This window comes from Coffea arabica, chromosome 6e (genome assembly GCF_036785885.1).
Source record: "Coffea arabica cultivar ET-39 chromosome 6e, Coffea Arabica ET-39 HiFi, whole genome shotgun sequence".
In the NCBI taxonomy this organism is placed as follows: Eukaryota; Viridiplantae; Streptophyta; class Magnoliopsida; order Gentianales; family Rubiaceae; genus Coffea; species Coffea arabica.
This window is the reverse complement of record NC_092321.1, coordinates 366,417-383,723: the sequence shown is the minus strand read 5'-3', so window position 1 is coordinate 383,723 and position 17,307 is coordinate 366,417. Positions and strand designations below refer to the sequence as shown.

Genomic DNA, 17,307 nt, shown 5'->3' with positions numbered 1-17,307 from the left:
TGTCTGTCTGTGTCCGTCCATTCGTCTTCTTCTTGCATACTATGATAGTATTATTTACTCTATCTAGAGTCTAGACCAGACGAAGACAAATTAAAGCTAGGTATCTATAGGCACCAGAGGATCACTCTTTGCCGCATGTAAACCGGTGGCCAATGGACTCCTCGAGACCACTGCTCACATGACTCCTATCCTAAAGGCAAGTGTCATGACCCCCAAGTGTACTGTAATTTACATAATGGGTGGGCAATCATACGATAAAAAAAAAAAAAAAGGAAGAGCTTTTGAAAGTCAGTACTTGATAATAATAATTGGTGGTTAATGAAAGCTTATGAAATTCATCATAAACTTAGCTGATGAGACAAGAAAGACATATCTTTCACTTAGATTTTACGGAGCAGAGGGCGAGGAAATTGGCGATCGCAATCTTGCCATACGTTTCGTCATATTAGACTTGAAGGCGACCGCCCAACAATATAAAAACCTATTATTGCTACTGACGGTTAGGGTTGCAAACGAGCCGAGCCGAGTCGAGTTTTAAGCTAATCGAGTCGAGTCTCGACTAAATTTTACCAAACTCGAACTCGAGCTCGACGAGCCGGCAATTTTCAAGCTCGAGCTCGACTCGAATCAAGTCGAGCCGAGCTCGAGTCGAGCTCGATCTCGAAAAAAATAAAAAATAATTATTTTATTTTTAAAAAAATAAATAAAATAATATTTTTTTCTTAATAAAGAATAAAATATTAAGGATATATACGTAATTTTACTATGAAAATAAAAAATAAAAAATAAAAAAATATAATATACGTAATTTTATTATTAAATAAAAATAAAAAATATATATATATATATATACTCAAGCTCACGAGCCGTGAGCTGGCTCGCGAGCTAACGAGCTTAATATTCTGAGCTCGAGTTCGAGCTGGCTCGAGCTTGACTCGAGCCGCTCGCGAGCGGCTCGCGAACGGCTCGATTCGTTTGCAGCCCTACTGACGGCTTCTTATTATCTTTAAATAAAGTTCATGTCATCCAATTCATATATAGAAGTAGCCCCGGGGTCGGCTCGGTTGGTATTGGATTTGCCTAGTTAGATCCCATGTCTGTGGTCAGAGAGCTCGACTCCTCGTACCGTCTCGAGTCTCTCGGGGGGCGGGGGTTCAGGCACAATGAAATTAGTCGGGCCGAAGGCTCGACACCCACTGTGTTGAAAAAAAAAAGAAAAAACGAATTCATATATAGAAGTAAGTATCAGCTAACAGTACCAGTATAGTACTTTTTCCCCTTTTTTCTTCTTCTTCTTCTTCTTCTTCTTCTTCTTCTTTTTAAAAAAAAATTTGTTCTCCTTTCATTTTTCATTTGAAGAGCTGAAAAAATATTATTATTGTCGTGGTGCGCTTTTTCCCCTGTCTAAACCTGATGTGTATGTCTTTTTCTGGAATCTGTTATTTAATCTTCAAGTGAGCAAATGCAAGTCATTTACTAGAAAAAAGAAAAATAAATATTTTTTTTTTAAAAAAGAGTATCATTAAGTTGGTAGTAGATGTTTTTCTCATGTGACATTCTGGCGGTGCGTGCATCATTGATAGATAGATTCTCTTATAAGAGTTGGATGAAACAACAAATCTATATGTCCTGAATTAAGTAGATAATCAGGGGAGAAATTTTCGTAATGCGGCCATCATTTCAATCAATTCAAACACAAGCAATAATAAATAAGTCACGTCTTTACATCTGGAAGACGGTAGCTAGAGAGGCCCATCATCCAATAGAAGCCCGTTTAGATTTCTCATGTCATGGCCCCACCGGAGCTACAATACAACTTCAAGGCGCGTGAACATTTTTTGTAAATTTTCCGGCGTTTTTCTTAATTAGAGAGACATAACCAGGAAGAGAAAATGAGAGTTCAATTAAATTCACCTTCCAAGACGATAAACTTAAGGTCTAACCTCTAGCTCTTGGGTGACATTGGATTCTTAAACTTGTTGTAACTTGGAAAAGAAAATTAAGGTTAAGTGTGTCTTGCAAATGAAACAAGCCTAAAATTTAATTACAAGTTTCCTGTTAGTAATTACTTCTTTAAGATTTAGTCGAGTGCCAATATAGTCGCTTTCCCAACCCTTAAATTTATCAGTCTTATCTGATTTGAAAACCATTTTCTGAGTTATAGTCCGTTGCTGAGCCTATTCCTTAATTAGACGAGGGGGTAGCCCCCATGCATGCATGCCTGCCTGGAGGCGATCATTTGCTTGACACAGATTAATTGCAGACTACAATTGCTTGTGGTGGTGCTGTCCGTTCCGTTCCTCCTCCAGCTGCTAATAACAAGGCACTTTTGTGCTGGATCAAGAATTGTACTTGTTATTAGACCTTTCTCCTGTCTTCCTTTAAAAGCGAAAATCAAGGGCTATTCAAGACTCGCATTGCTGCCTTCGTACGTTACTCTTTTTTCCTTTTTTTTTTTGGGTCCTCCGTCACTTTCCTTTTTTCGATCAAACCTAATTCAGTGTTTAAAATTTTTGGGCTATGAAGAGTAACAAAATCTGTAACTTTAAAAAATTGTATTGTCTGTGGTGTTACTAACTTACTACTATAACTCATCAGATTGAATACTAGTATGTATGTAACTGTAGAGAATAATTAGGAATTTATGAACGCTTGTATCAGAGCTTCATATCAAACCAAAACATCCGTTTATGTTTGGACACTCCCATCCATTACTAATACACATCAAAAGAAAATAAAGTCGTAAAAAAGATTGGACACCTCCTCCAAACAGGCACTTACGTACGGGTAATCAGTAATGGAATGGAACCCTACCATTCAAATCCTTGCTTTGAAACATTTCTAACATATCTCCCATCACCACTCTTTACTGATGCATTTCCGGGAAAGAAGTCATAACCACCCGGCTCATGGTACCCAATATTCTCAACAGCTCCAACAGTTTTGAACAATCGCCTTCTGTTGATCTCCTCCACGAGGGATCGGTGCAGCAATTGGCTCCGAATATCTACTAGCGATCGAACCCTTGGCATCCCTAGATTGCGATCATCATCGGTGCAATATTTGCTCATGTTGTTTTGATCAGGACAGAACCTTGTTGTCCATTTGCTGCTGCCAGTAGTAGTAGTAGTGGTAGCAGTGCCCATGAATATTTGTGGCTCTCCAGTTTTGGAACTGAATGTGGAACCATTCATTTCGCGGTCTGAGAAATAAGACAAGTTGGAGAGTTTGTTCGAGTTGAAAGAGCTTTGAGAACTACTGGCATCATCATAGTTACTCAAGTCCTCTGCACCCACAGGGCCACATACATTGCAGTTATTATCGATGAAATGAATTTGGAGGATAACATTAATACATATAAGAATAATAATAATAGTGATCATGAAGATTTTCAACATTTATATATATATATATATATATATATATATATATATATATATATATATATATATATATATATGTATGCATGTATGCATGTATGTATGTACATAGACACACACACACATTACCTTGAATCCAGTCAGGGAGGCCAGAAGGGAAAAGACCAGGGAGAGATGCCTGGGAGGAAGAATGTTGGGAGGAAAGAGAATAAAATGGTGGGAGCGTGCTGTGGTGGTCGTCGTCATCCTCTTGGTCATATCTGAAAGAATGCTGCCGCTGCTGATGGAAACCCCGTGGGCATCCCTTCCAGGACGGAATCAAAGCGGAGATCTCCTCGTCAATCATCTCAGCAATCTCAATTGGTTTCCAATCTGTTATCTCTAATTCCTTTACCATCTCTCCTGCTACATCCATTGCCGTGTCGCTGGAAATATCGAATGGGAAGTATATGTTTCTAGCTTGACCTACGTCAGACATTGGACATCTCCAGCATTCTTAGAATGTCGCAAGAATTAAATCATAAATACATATATGCTTCAATTTTCTAAAGCTTCTAACCACATGATTCAGCCCCCATTAAAAATGTTTTTTTTTTTCTCTTATTTCTATGCCTGCTGATAAATCTCAAGTAGTACGTCAATTTGAAGGCGAGAAATGAAAGCGGGATTGAGTGATTGATTACCATCCTTGTCAGAGATTTGTACTTTGAGAAAGATGCTGTCATCTTTTGGGTTCAAGGTCCCAGTAATCGTCATGTTGGTGCTCCTTTTCTGATCACAAAAAGTCGATGGCATTTGCAGCACTTCTTCTCGTCTGCGTGGACTACAGGGCATCAAACACGGTATTCCTGTGATCTCCAGCAGCTCGTCTTCTCGATCATAAGCAAGAAATGGATCTCTCAAGAGTTCAAGTGCAGATGGCCTTTTGGAAGCCGTCTCCAAGCATTTCCCTATGAACCTCCGGGCTTCGGGATCATGAATCCGGTAGAATGCACCTGGAAGCTTTCCCTTTTAAATTTGGATCGTTCGTGTTAAAAGGTAAAGACAGCGAGCACGTTAACGAGGGTCAGATTCGGTTTCCAGTGATCAGCTTATTAATTACTATAATGGGATGCGGTACGGGAAAAACACGAACATATTAATTCTTGTGGAGCCAATCCAAAACTTACCGAAGTGACTTTCTTATATATTTGAGCTGGATTGGAGCACTCGCTGTAGGGATACTCAGAAGTGAGCATCTCCAACATGCACATCCCAAACGAGTAGACGTCCACTAGCTCGTCGTAATCTTCTTCGTATAATTCAGGTGCCATGAACTCGGGTGTACCTGATCATCACACGCATTTATATACATATATGGCGTTTTGATAATCACCAGGTTTAGTATACTATTATCAAAGAGGAGATTAAAGAAAATTTTGCCTATGACGCTGTGCGCGTGATGGGAGCCACGAAGTATGGCTGCCAACCCAAGATCACCAATCTTGACCCGGCCAAGATGGCCGTTGACGAAGATGTTGTCGCATTTGAGATCTCTATGGATCACCGGGGGATCATGACCATGCAGATAAGCAAGGCCTTCCAGGATTTGGCGACCCCAGTTCTTTACTGCTTGCATGTTTACTCGCTTGTGCTTGTGTCTGTACCTGTACAAAATTAATATCAACCCCCAGATCGATCCAATTAAGTCGGTTCTTTTAAGTGTACGGACTGCTACTAGTCGACATAATTGGAACTGAAGATAATGAAATATAGCTGCCCCAAAATCTGACCAATTCCAAAGTTACAATCTCAGAATCAGCCTGTTAATTCTCTACTACTCTGGGTTGAAGAATCATCATTAATACAAGTACTAGAGCAGATTTGAAGTACATATTTTAACAAAACAACACCAGTATAGATAGAGAAATATATATATATATATATATACATGTATACAATTTTGTTGGCCAGATTTTGATTGGGAAAATATGAAGAATAAATTGAAGCCAGCAAGTTAACCAAGGAGGAAATAGAATTTAATTAGGTTTAGGCGGGGTGGAGGCGAGGAGAGGAAATTAAATTACTCTCTGAGGGAGCCAGAGGTAAACATTTCGGTGATGAAGTTGAAAGTTCTGCGGTGAACATCGATCCAAGAAGCGTGGAATCGCATGATGGAAGGGTGATCCAGATTCTTGAGGAGGTGTACTTCGGAATAAAGCCGCTGCAGCTCTTGAGGTGACCTGAAGACGTCGTTGAGCTTCACCTGGTTCCAAGCCACCTCCATTCCCAGGGCCTCATCGAATGCTCTGTACACCGTTTTCATGGCTCCTTTACCCAGAATTTCTCTAAACTGCATGCCAATCATAAATCCAACAAACATCAATTTATCCATCTAATTAGCAATCAATTATGCCGTCTATCACTACTGGCGGCCTCGGCCTCGCCCTCGCCCTCGCTAATAATGCGCGCATACTTTCATATATACATAGGAAATTCTTTGGAAACTGTAAAAGCATGCACGGGGCATGTACGTATGTGCTGCTGCTAATAAAGTGGAAGAAATGAATGATACCCTTCCAATTCAGATTCCAGTGTGCAAGTAAGAAGCATCAGCATTCACCAGAGAAAAAATTAAAACGAAAGCGCTTAAATAGTGACCATGGAACTGAAATCAGATTACTTACGCGACCATATCGTCCGGTGCCGGATGGATCCACTTCTGCGTACGCGGCAGGCGACTGGGCATCAAGAATTGGTGGTTCCACCAACCGTGACTTGAGCATGGTTATTAGACTAGATAACAGTACAAAGGATCAATCTTCTAATGTTATTGGGAATCTGTACGTATAGTAGGTTGCAATCTAGAGTACGTCGTAATTTGAAATATTGACAGATGCTTTGCCTTTTTTTGGTTTTTTTGGGAAAAGAAAGGCAGGCGGGTGCTAGATGATCCGTGGTTTTCCTTCGTGATTTTCATAAGAGAAGACGCCAAACAGCAGCCAAAACAGCCTGGAGTAATCAATTCTCAGCATAATCCAAGCCATACCTACCACTCGATCTCGTGAAAACTCGTATTCCTGACAGAACATTTGCTCGCTGGCTTGCCTTCTGGGGAGCGAGATACGTGTATATCTAAGAAATAATCAGAAAGTTCAAAAGAAAAGGAGGGGCAATGATCAGTTGAGTGCAACACACTGTTACAGGTGGGATCTAACGCAACGGGGGGTCCGGACAGGGAGAACAGATGTTACTAGTATGTTGGTGCACTAGCAATAATAATTAGTTGGACGATGGATGCCTTCTCGATCGATCTCTTGAGCAGTTGAGTATACCTCCCGCCGCCGCCGGTCTTGAAAATCTTGATTGTAGAAGTAGACTTTAAGAATGGATAGAGTACTTGTAGGTGGATGTTTGTTAAACAGATCGACAAGAGGAGAGGCTGAAAGCTCAATTTCGCTTAAAAACTGAAATGATCGGCAGTGGAGCTTTGGCAAGAAAAAGGGCTAGTATTATTATTATCACTAGTTCTGAATTTGAAAAATCTGTGGCCACGTTTTGGTAGCACCATTTGTGGTTTTGGGTAGCAGAGCAGTTCGGGGGACCGAGATGATCGCCTAAAGCTCAAGAAAGAATCTAAGTAACAGGAGGCAAAGTTAATGGGAGGCCCGAGACGACGAAGAGTTCTGTTTATCTTCTTTTTTTTTTTTTTCAATCAGGCTGCGGATGGTCTCAGCTGGTCGATCTATATAACTCAAGAGACTTGCACTTGGAGTGGTAGAAACTATTTTTGCCACCATCATCATCTATCCGCCATCATGCGTTGGACTTTTTTGATAGTAGTAGTAGTACTGCTAACGCCAATATCCCTCTCTTTTCAATTTGGGGGCTCTGAATGTGACTTTATAGTTTTATACTTGTACAACTACCGGCTACCGCACACCCACAACTCGTTCGACTTGGTTTGAAAACTCCATTTATATTTCCTAAACACCCAAGATGGTCAACTGGGCATTAGAACACGTCTCGCGAGCTCGTCTTCTCAATCAAGCTAAAGGATAATAGAGGAGATGCATTTTATAATCTGAAGTTCCTGTGGCCGCTGGACGCTGCCTGTTGGCTTAATTCCATCTCTCAGGTGGAGTTAGTATCATTTACTTGAATGAATTAGATCATTAGTTACCCTTTGGGTTATTAGTACGGGCTGAATTAGAGGCCTCAGCTAATTAACTAACAGCAGTTTGGCTAATGGGTGGCTATTGGGCATTCAATTAGATGAGATAATTAAGAAGGGGCGCTGGGGTTCATGTGTTAGTTTTTCAGAAAAGCTTTGTTAATTCAGGAAAGCGTCATAATTCAAGGAAAGTCCAGGATCCAGTTATTTAGAAAGAAATGTTTTGTTAACTAAGAAAAATATAAGTCTGTGAGTTCGTGTGTTCATTTTGCAGAAAAGTTTTGCCGCCGTCGGAAAAATTCACTAACTAAAAAGTGTTATCAAAACCCTGCAATTATATAATCAATTATAAAAAATGCCATGGCCTACTCTTGGATGGTGCTGTTTTTAATAAGTCGTTGGCTTCTAATCTAATGACGACCGCACGCTCCCTTAGGCCTCAACCACTTCAGATTAATTTTTAATGATGGAATATCATCAAGTCGTTTACTTGAAAGGATGTAGTCTCCATCTGGGCATCCATTGAAGGTTAATTGCTTGAAAGGAAGGATGGTCAGATTTTGACCGGGAAAATATGAAGGATGAGGACGACCATTTCGGTTATGTCGAGAAAATTTCTCCGACGACGCACCTTAAACTGGCATCCATGAATATGATCATCCACCTACAAAAGCAAAATAACTGACGTCTTAATTAATTACAACAAGAATCGGTTGATCTTGTTTCTTGTTGGTCGGTAGTGAATTCTAACAACTTTTAGTATTCATGACTGAAGCCAAGTTCATACCAATAATCCCACTGAATTAAGATCAGTTTAAATATCAATTAATGTGTTTTTTCATATTCTTAGGACGATTTGGTAAAATTGAAAATTAAAATCTGAAATTTAAGTAATAGGGTCTTTAATTTGCTGAAATTAATGTTAAATCTAATCACTTTTTTAAGCAGGAAAGGGTGGGAGTCTTAGTTTGCTAAAATTCAATTACTTGGATTCAAGTTAAATCTTATTGGTTTTTTTATTTTTAAGCAGGGAGGGAGCGGTGGAATGCTATGGTACAAGAACGGGGAGGAGGAAGGGGGAATATGAATCCAAAATCTCTAAATTTTGAGGTTTCAATTTTAGCCATTAAACCAAAAACTCTTCACCAATATTATTAATAACCAACTTATTTCAACCTCCAATCAAAATACTTCATTGTCGCCACCTAACTTAACTAATACGAACATTAGTTAGGTAATAGTGATCCTTGATTTTTGACTCACAAACCCTCTCATCTTTTCTCTTCTCCCCTTGTAAGCTTGGGGAGTCTCCATTTAGATTAAAAAAAAAAATACTTTATTCATGTACATTATATTGCTAATATTAATATTATGTTTTACTATTGTATTTCAAGTATTACTACTTAAGAAATTTGTAGTAAAACAAAAATTTTGTTTTACTACAAACATGCAGCAGAAAATCAGTACTTACCTTTTTGATGTGCTCAACCAAAGGGAAAATATAAAATGAGCTTTAAGAGGTAGAGATGTCTTGCAGTTTCTAAATATTTCTGCCATTCCCAACTAGAAAATATGGAACTAAAACCTCGTTATGACGTCATATTTCACGATGTCAAACGTCATGATTAGTCACAAAAGAGCCAAAGCTGTGCTGGGCGAAAACAAAACCTGAATCAAAAGTATAGTTGGATGAAATAATTCTCAGAATCTACAAACCACCTTTTAAGAAAATTGACTTTCTAAATCACCCCCCAAATAGCAACTAGCCACAGATGCTGCATAGCTCGGGCTCCTCTAATAATTTATCCTTACTGTGGTAACAATTTGACCCCATTCAGACGGACAACGGTGGAAAATCATCCTCATCCTTCAATTGGTATGATAACTCGACTGAAACCCTACAAGTCCAACAACAGGAGATTTTTCAATAATTCCAGCCATGTCCACAAACCTGTGAAACCAGTAAAATAGGAGATTTCTCGTACCTATCACGCTCTGTCTGTAACACAGGTTTCAACTTGCGCATCTCCTTAGTTGGTGATAGAGGGCCGGAATTTTCTGATGAACTAAGACATCTCTGTTGGTGATGCCCGCTTCTGTCCAGCTGATGCACTTCAACTGGTACATGCCCAACTGACCCAATTTCGAAACCACCCTCAGATTGCATGATTAGACCATTAACATTAAGATGTCCTTTTCTGCGAGGGGAATACGACTGATGAATATTTGAAGGCCCAACCTTGGCACCACTTTGGTCAACTGAGACTGGATTTTTTGAAAGATCACGACTACTTTGATCAACCATATTAGTCTCCATAAACATCAGGTTCCTCCCATTGTTGCACGGGGACCTTGGCAATGCCTGATTCCTTCCTTTCCCTGCCAAAGGCCTATAACCTTGAGGGAGTCGATTCTGCAGAGATTGCAAATGGAATCCTTTATTGGACACTGAAAATCACCACTGAGAATGACAAAAAAGAAATGGGTACGGTGATATTGAATTGCTCCTGCTGAGGACTTCAAGCTTACAGATTATGATAATTTAAGTCAGCAAACAAATTTCAAATGCCAAATGCACCAGCAGTAAAATACAGACATACCATATTCGGAAAGTATGTTCCGGTTCCTCGTGGTTTTGGCATGTCTTCCAAGCCAAAAGCCATACCAGGAGTCAAGAGCGGATTTACTGTGCAGAATGGAGGATTTAGGATAACACCATTCACGCTCTTATGAGAGAAACTATTCTGCTTGAATTGTGAAGGGTGCTGGACAGCATCCCATGAATTATTCCACTGAAATATAGAGGGCGGTGGTGGGGACACAGTTAGAGCTGGTGTACTCGAAGCATATTCATAACACCAACGTCCATAATGCAAACAGTTCAAGTGACTGTCCAAATCCCCATTAAGTTCTGACAAAGAGCTAAAAGATTCAGCAATACTCGCACTTTCTGAGGCCAAATCCCTTGTAACATGTTGCAAATTTTCAGGACTCAGAGCCTCTTTTGATGCTAGATGGATAGTAGCTGGATCCTCATCTACACTGACAATGAAATTTTCTTCTAGGCCACACTGATTATTAGCTCCATCAGGTCCGTGTGATACTCCAGGGCAAGCCTTATTTTTACAGTTTTCTATCTTTTCCCAATCTGAACTTCCATTTCCCCTTCCCCCATTAGTCAATATGGAGCTAGAACAAAAAAGACGAGGTGAATGACGAGGTGTACCCGCTGGAGACACACTCTTCCGATCAATTAGCTCAGAAATTTGAGGTAAAGTATTTGAAACTTTGAGGCAATCAACTCTATAGGTAGCAAGGTCCTTTGCATCCCCCGAGATTCGGTGATCCAGAGCATTCCCAACTGCAGGAGAGTCGCAAAAGTTGGAGGGAAGTACTTCAATGATGCCCTCTTCCTCTCCATTTTCTCTGCCACACGTGGTCTCCAGCCCAGATAACTTCAGGCCATTGACTCTGTCATGACATGATCCATTTGTATCTGATGTAGGTTTCACAATAACCCTCTCCACTGCACATGGATCATTCTCTGAAATGGATAATGTGCTACTATAACCGTTATACCTATAATTACAACGAGGACCTTGAACATCAGGTCTCTCTCCACTTCCATGTCTATCCAAAGTGTTGAAGAAAAATTTACAAAGCCCTTCAGCAATGTCATCTTCTGGTTGCAGAAGTATTCGCCCAAGTTTCCTAGCTCCATAAGTGAAAGCACTCCGTATCCGGTAGAAATTTCCTATATGAAGCAGGTAATTAGTTGGTTTCTACACAAAGAACCAAATAATTATCAAGGTATTCCTGTAAAATCTCAACCCAATGTTATTAATCAACTAGAATGGTAGCATTAATGTTTCCCGACAAGTAGACGTAAAAAGCCTATACATCTGTGTCATGATAAGAGTAACTAATAATGGCTTTATACCTTTGCTGACACTTCTACCAAGATTATTGTTTTCCTTAAGGGGGTCAACAATATTAAGATGCTTTGGTTGAAATACACGTAAATTTGAGTCAGCTCCTCTTGAAGGTACTGAGAACATTTCAGTACAGTATCTAAGAAAATCACTGCTGAGAAGTAAATCACAGCCACCATTTTCTGGTGCTTCCACTGAAAAGAGAAACAACCCACTTTGGTTAAACAGAGAAAAACAATACAGAGCAGCCAGTAACAAATGTGATTGCTTACCTACGAGTTCTGGCAATGAGGATAAGCGGACAGGACCGGCCAAACTGATGCAATAATTTTCCCAATCAAACTTGCTAAAGTAGTCCAAGAACTTGAATAAAACCTAGAAAATCAGCAGTCCCAAATTCCAACATGAGGTTAATTTGATGTCAAACATAATCTTAACCACCATTTAACAGCATAAAGGAGCACTCACTGCTAAGGGACCATTAAATGTTGAATGGAAGAGATGGAAGATATACAAGACCAGCGTCTCCAAAGCATATGTGGAAATCAAGCCATGATGAGCACCAAGAATCCGACTTTCATAATAGCACCATGCTTTTATTAGTATAATGCTACGTTTAAAGAGATGCTCTTTGCCAATAACTGAATCAACCTAAGGAAGAAATAGACATAAAATTAAAATATAAAAAGCAACATTCGAACCTGTAAGTTGCAAAAAAAAAAAAAAGTTCATCATAAGAAGGGAATTAAAAGAATATCATCTAATATTTTAGATCAAGTATTCATTGAGATCTCATGGAAGCCAAATATTTCTGAAACCAAGTAGTATCATCATAGGCCTTGAACTGTGAAATGATCTTTCCACAATATCTCTTGGATTTTTTATAAAGTTTAATAACATTATCAAGTTAGCCTATCTTCCTTTCCCAAAACTAAAAATCACAGGACTTGTAATATGACAACATATAAAACATTTAAATTAAATCTTTAGAGAATTAAACATTCATAAAAATCATTCCCCAAGTTCAAATGCTTTGCACAAATTCCTAATGCTCCATCCACTTCCCTTTAAATTACCACATTAATTAAAGAACCCCCAGTACACAGGTTTATCAAGTAGATTCTTTCAAGAATAAAGTAATCAATATTGGAAGGTAACAATTCAATGATTATCCCACTGGAAACAAATGAGTTTAAAGAGAAATTCACCAGCTCAAGAAAGCACAAGGTACAAAGGCCGCCAATTTGATTAAAGGAAATATCAACTACAATATTCTGCACAATGCATTTTACAAGCTTAACCTGCCACAAGAAAAGGAAAGCATTAATAACACACCAGATTAGTACACACTGTTCAAACCTAAGCAGTTAAAACTTTCAAAAGGTTTGCTGCTGAGGATAGAGACAACTTTAAAATATGATTTTCTTGTGAAATTTCTTCTTCAAGGTAAAACTTCCAAAGCTTTTAATGGTAAATAACTTTCAAAGCTTTTACTTATTCACCCAAAAAGTCGTGCTAAAAACAAGTCATAAAAAGTAAGTAGAGGTCAAGCTAAAACTTTTTCACACATAAACTATTATCACACATCATACCAAGAAAATATCATGAAATCGACAAAGAAAGGTGTTAACCTCAGCACGAATAAGTTGGATGTCCTTCACTACAAAATCTGCAGACTTATTTTGATCTTCTCCTTCAAGAACGGAGACCATATCATCAACCAAAATATCATCAGCATTTGTACCACCAAATGCAGTTAAATCAATATCTCCATCAGGAAGATAAGTTTTTAATGGTACAGACCCATAAGGAAATACCTACGCAAAGTTCATATAAGAAATATTAAGAAAAGAATTGCACCACTAAAATGAGGGTAAGAATTGCAGCCAGCATGGCAACATGAAAAAAATGAAAAGATCTGATTTCAATCAATAAAACAACCGCGTCCCACGATATGAACATTTAAGTATAATAGCAGTAATAGCAGTGGTGATCCAATAAATTACTCTTCAGAAAGGGAAATGAAAATACTCACCAATTTAAATTCTTCTAGACAAACTGTGCTACTCATGTTTTACTTCTATCATAAAAAAGATTGAACCTAATTGAGTCAATCAACAAAGCAATTGAACTCGAGATCAACTGTAAATATTTGAGCTTGTAATCTACTTGAGCTCAACTAGAGCCCAATATTTCAAGCTCAGCTCTAGCCCAGTTAGGGGAAATAAAGCTCTTGGCATAAACTCGAAACCTAACTTGACTATCCTGCACATCATCCAGTGCCTTGATTTTAACTCCTAAGGCAGTATGAGGTCAGAACTGCTACTTATATTCATTTGAAAAATTAAATAAACAAAAAAGACAAAAAACAATTAAAAGAAAAACAAGGCTGACCAAAAAAAATGAAGTTTACTATATCAGGTCATATTAGTAAACCAATAGCACATGAGGCATCAAATTTTAAGCATTGTGCTTCATGATCAGTCTCCCATAAATAGTTGGAGTGAGCTTTCTCACTATATAATCACTGAAGGACCAAGGAGGATGGAGCAAAAGGAATAACAATAAAACCTATAGAATTTCCGGCAGTAAATTGGCATCTCATAGCAATGTAATGCTGATTTATAACTCAGACAAACAGTGTCTCCCCTTTAGTTTTTTTTAAGCTCTATAAATTCACAATTCTTATCTTTAGCACCATTTGGCCACCCAACCATTTCAAGCGTCATAATAGAAAGGCCACAAACATTGGGCATAAGTGTAGTTTAATGAGGCAACAATGACATGCATGAGAATCTCAATGCAGCACAAGCTGAGAGGACTGTCCCACCAGTACAAGTGAAAAAATTATATACTAGAATATATATAAAGATTTCGAAGTTGAAAATGCTACATTGCAACAACACATATAGTTAAAACAAGAAAGGGTACATGCCACAATTCAGGGCCAGTTATGGTCAAAACAGCATAATTCAGGGCCAGTTGAATGTCCATGGGCCTATGAATGAAATCCTTGAACAATATTATGTCATACACTTTTCTTTAAAATGCATATTCAAATAAAAGATGTAATTTGACAATTGATAAATGAGAAATCTTCACAAAGCATAACTTCCAGCAAATCGTGTACGCATCTAAGAGATTACTATAGCTCATCTATTCATCCTGCTGTAAGCCAAATACAAGAGAAAACTGCATTCTATCCAATATAAACTACTTCTCTCGAGGATGTATCATTTGTCAGGACTGTGATTTAAAAGACTTCTATCATTACCAAAAGCAAGGTCAAACATTCTCAAAGTGGCGCAACGTGCGGTAGGTTGTCAGCTTCAGACGAAAAACAGAAAAGCTCTCTACCGAGAATGACCCAAAAAATTCTTAACCTTTTCTTCCCATTCACCGACCATTCCTAGCAGTTAACTTTTTTGCAAGCTCATTTAACTTTTTTGCAAGCTCATTGAACTATGGTCTCAATTCTAGTATTTGAGTAATTGCCTTGACTATCAAAATTTTAAATGCGAGGGTTAAAATAGAAATAAAGGATATAACTGCAAAGTTTTAAAATTTCTTGGTTCAAGAAAGCTTTGAAGTGTACCAGGCAAATGTCCTTCTCAAGTACATAGGAATAAGGTTGGTGTGCCGGAAACATACCTTTTGCATGATTTTGCCCAATGATGAAACCCCAAAAAAAAAAAGAGAGTGATATACGATAATTAATATGAAAACTCAAGAATCTAACGAGCACAGGTACTCAGGAGACTATGTGCACATGAAGAGATAGTGGCCTTAATGAGCTGGAGAAAGATGTAACCAGAAGGGGAAAAAGGTCATATGTGAAGGCATCCAGCAAAGTGTTCTATTCTCCTCTCGCCAATGAAACATTTAAGAATGAGATATACTGGTCAGAGAAAATTAAAAAAAGCCAGGTAATTCAAAGTGGCATTCAAGTTTAGTCTCAATGTTGACACCACAAGGTGGACATTTAAAATCATGACTCAAAAGCAGTAGCTCTCCACATAGGAAAACCTTGTTACAGGGAGAGTAATGCCTACCCATCAGTCCCTTCACGCAGCAATGGATGCAACAAAAACCAGGATAACTACCCAACTTACTACCAATTCAATTTCCAACCCTTTCACAGGAAAATTAATTATCCCGCGTGTCAGGTCAAGAAACTAACTTCTGAACAATAGCTGGAAGATAAAAGAACCAAAGATATTCACCATTAGGTAAAATGCACATAGTTGATCTTAACATATTCAAGATTGTCCTAAAACAATGACTAGGGGAAAAAAGGAGGAGAAAATAAAAGAACAAAAGAAGAAAATTAATAAACTGACCTCACAACCAAGACGCTTTCTAATCAAGCTCTGAACATAATCTATGACCTCTCTCCTTCTCTCCTCGGAGACGGCAGTGGGCTGAACCTTAGAGATAATGTTTTGGGTGGCTTTCTCAGCTCTGACCCAACGCCTCGCAGAAATGGACAAGGGGTTCGGATCGGACGATGGTATAATTGATGTCGACGGCGAGGGCACCGGTCTCTCTTCCTCTTCCCCTCCTCCGGCTGCTGCTGTTGATGATGATGATCCGCCGCCAGTAGGTGGCCGCCGAAGATCGCCCATCAAATTACTATTATTGGATTGCACTTAATTTGGAATCGAACCCAAAATATGGTAGTTACTAGTATTGCACTTTACTCTATAATAATTAAACCCAAAATACACTAGTATGTGAAATATCAGAAGATCAAAATTAACAACAATAATCAGACTTGATCCAACATGGGTTTGCTCAAACGGGGTGGGTATTGAAAAAAAACTAAAATCAAGCCTAAGCCAAGTGAGAAAAAGGAAAACTTTAAACAAAAAAAAAGGGAAAAAAAAATAACAGAGGGCGAAAAAAAGAGAGATAGTATGCCAACTTTTGTCCCTGTCTATCTGCTCGTTTTTTGTTGTTTGATGGAAGTTTTTTTTTTCTTTTTTCACTTGACCCTAAGGAAAAAAATGTTTTGAGGGAAGTGAACAAACATCCAAAGTAGAACAATAGATGAGAGGTTTTTTTTTTTTAAAGCATAAGTGAAAGATCTCAAAATTCAAGAGTTCTCACTTATATTCCTTTTTACCGTGCCATCCAACCCATCATTCCCCCAAGTATGATATTTTTTTTTGTGCCAAAATTGAATATACTTACTAGCAGAATATATTTGTTTTAAAAGTAATGTTCGAACAATGGTGGTCGGTTCTCTTTATGTGGTACCCTATGTTTTTGAGATTTTTTCAAAAATTATATTATAGTATTGTATCTCAAAAATTTTTCACCGTTATTATATCTTGGCATGATTTTAAAATTTTAAATTTTATTATGATAATTTTTTAAAAAATTTGTTGAATTCCCCTACCACAACCACTCACTATCTCCTTTATCGATCGTACCATGTCTTCTTTTTTTTTTCCCCCTCTTCCTCCCATTCTTTCTCTTCCTTTTCCTCTTTCTCTTTCTCTCCTCCTCTCCCTTCCCTTCTCTTCTGCCACAACCACCCACCGCTATCAAATGAGGGAAGGAAGATGAAAAGATATGAGGGAGGGAGGAGAGGATGAAAAAAGAGGAGAAAGGGGGGATACAATGGTTAAGGAAGGAATAAAGGAAAAGGGTAGTAGTAGTAGGTAGTAGGTGGTGGAAGAAAAAATAGATAGTAGAGTCTTTTTTTTTTTTGGTAATTTTGTTAGGTGTATTTGAGATTATATTTGGAATGTTTTTAACGTGTTTTTAGAGTATATTACTGCAATACGGTACATTAAAAACTATATTTGAAAAAAAACTCGTAAGCCAAACAAACTTT

The 17,307-nt window shown here is 38.3% G+C and overlaps 2 protein-coding genes across 3 annotated transcripts; both read right to left on the bottom strand.

The window, feature by feature from the left end:
- Positions 1 to 2,634: 2,634 nt before the first annotated feature.
- LOC113696135 (probable serine/threonine-protein kinase WNK5) lies at positions 2,635 to 7,225 on the bottom strand. The gene is made up of 7 exons (XM_027215497.2): positions 6,047 to 7,225; positions 5,447 to 5,712; positions 4,803 to 5,026; positions 4,550 to 4,707; positions 4,064 to 4,388; positions 3,510 to 3,845; positions 2,635 to 3,286 (listed from the first exon to the last, which is right to left on the bottom strand). The coding sequence occupies exons 1-7, from the start codon at positions 6,143 to 6,145 to the stop codon at positions 2,811 to 2,813; spliced, it is 1,884 nt and encodes a 627-aa protein (XP_027071298.2). The 5' UTR covers positions 6,146 to 7,225; the 3' UTR covers positions 2,635 to 2,810.
- Positions 7,226 to 9,060: 1,835 nt separating this feature from the next.
- LOC113696133 (uncharacterized) lies at positions 9,061 to 16,630 on the bottom strand. 2 transcript variants are annotated; one of them, XM_027215493.2, is made up of 9 exons: positions 15,806 to 16,626; positions 13,097 to 13,282; positions 12,674 to 12,766; positions 11,934 to 12,116; positions 11,738 to 11,840; positions 11,474 to 11,659; positions 10,134 to 11,287; positions 9,519 to 9,946; positions 9,061 to 9,431 (listed from the first exon to the last, which is right to left on the bottom strand). In XM_027215493.2, the coding sequence occupies exons 1-9, from the start codon at positions 16,088 to 16,090 to the stop codon at positions 9,368 to 9,370; spliced, it is 2,682 nt and encodes an 893-aa protein (XP_027071294.2). In that variant the 5' UTR covers positions 16,091 to 16,626; the 3' UTR covers positions 9,061 to 9,367. The 2 variants fall into 2 exon arrangements, with proteins under 2 accessions (XP_027071294.2, XP_027071295.2); XM_027215494.2 differs by lacking the exon at positions 9,061 to 9,431 and having other exon boundaries at positions 9,784 to 9,994; positions 15,806 to 16,630.
- Positions 16,631 to 17,307: the final 677 nt, after the last annotated feature.

Bases quoted from the DNA above. Each gene is read 5' to 3' on its own strand.
- LOC113696135 (XM_027215497.2), bottom strand. From the start codon at position 6,145: ATGCTCAAGTCACGGTTGGTGGAACCACCAATTCTTGATGCCCAGTCG. The intron at 3,846-4,063 runs GTAATCAATCAC...TGTCTGACGTAG, and splicing joins ACAAATCTCTGACAAGGATG to GTCAAGCTAGAAACATATAC. The intron at 3,287-3,509 runs GTAATGTGTGTG...CTGTGGGTGCAG, and splicing joins CCTCCCTGACTGGATTCAAG to AGGACTTGAGTAACTATGAT.
- LOC113696133 (XM_027215493.2), bottom strand. From the start codon at position 16,090: ATGGGCGATCTTCGGCGGCCACCTACTGGCGGCGGATCATCATCATCA. The intron at 13,283-15,805 runs GTCAGTTTATTA...AACTTTGCGTAG, and splicing joins GAAAGCGTCTTGGTTGTGAG to GTATTTCCTTATGGGTCTGT. The intron at 11,660-11,737 runs GTAAGCAATCAC...TTCTCTTTTCAG, and splicing joins CTCATTGCCAGAACTCGTAG to TGGAAGCACCAGAAAATGGT.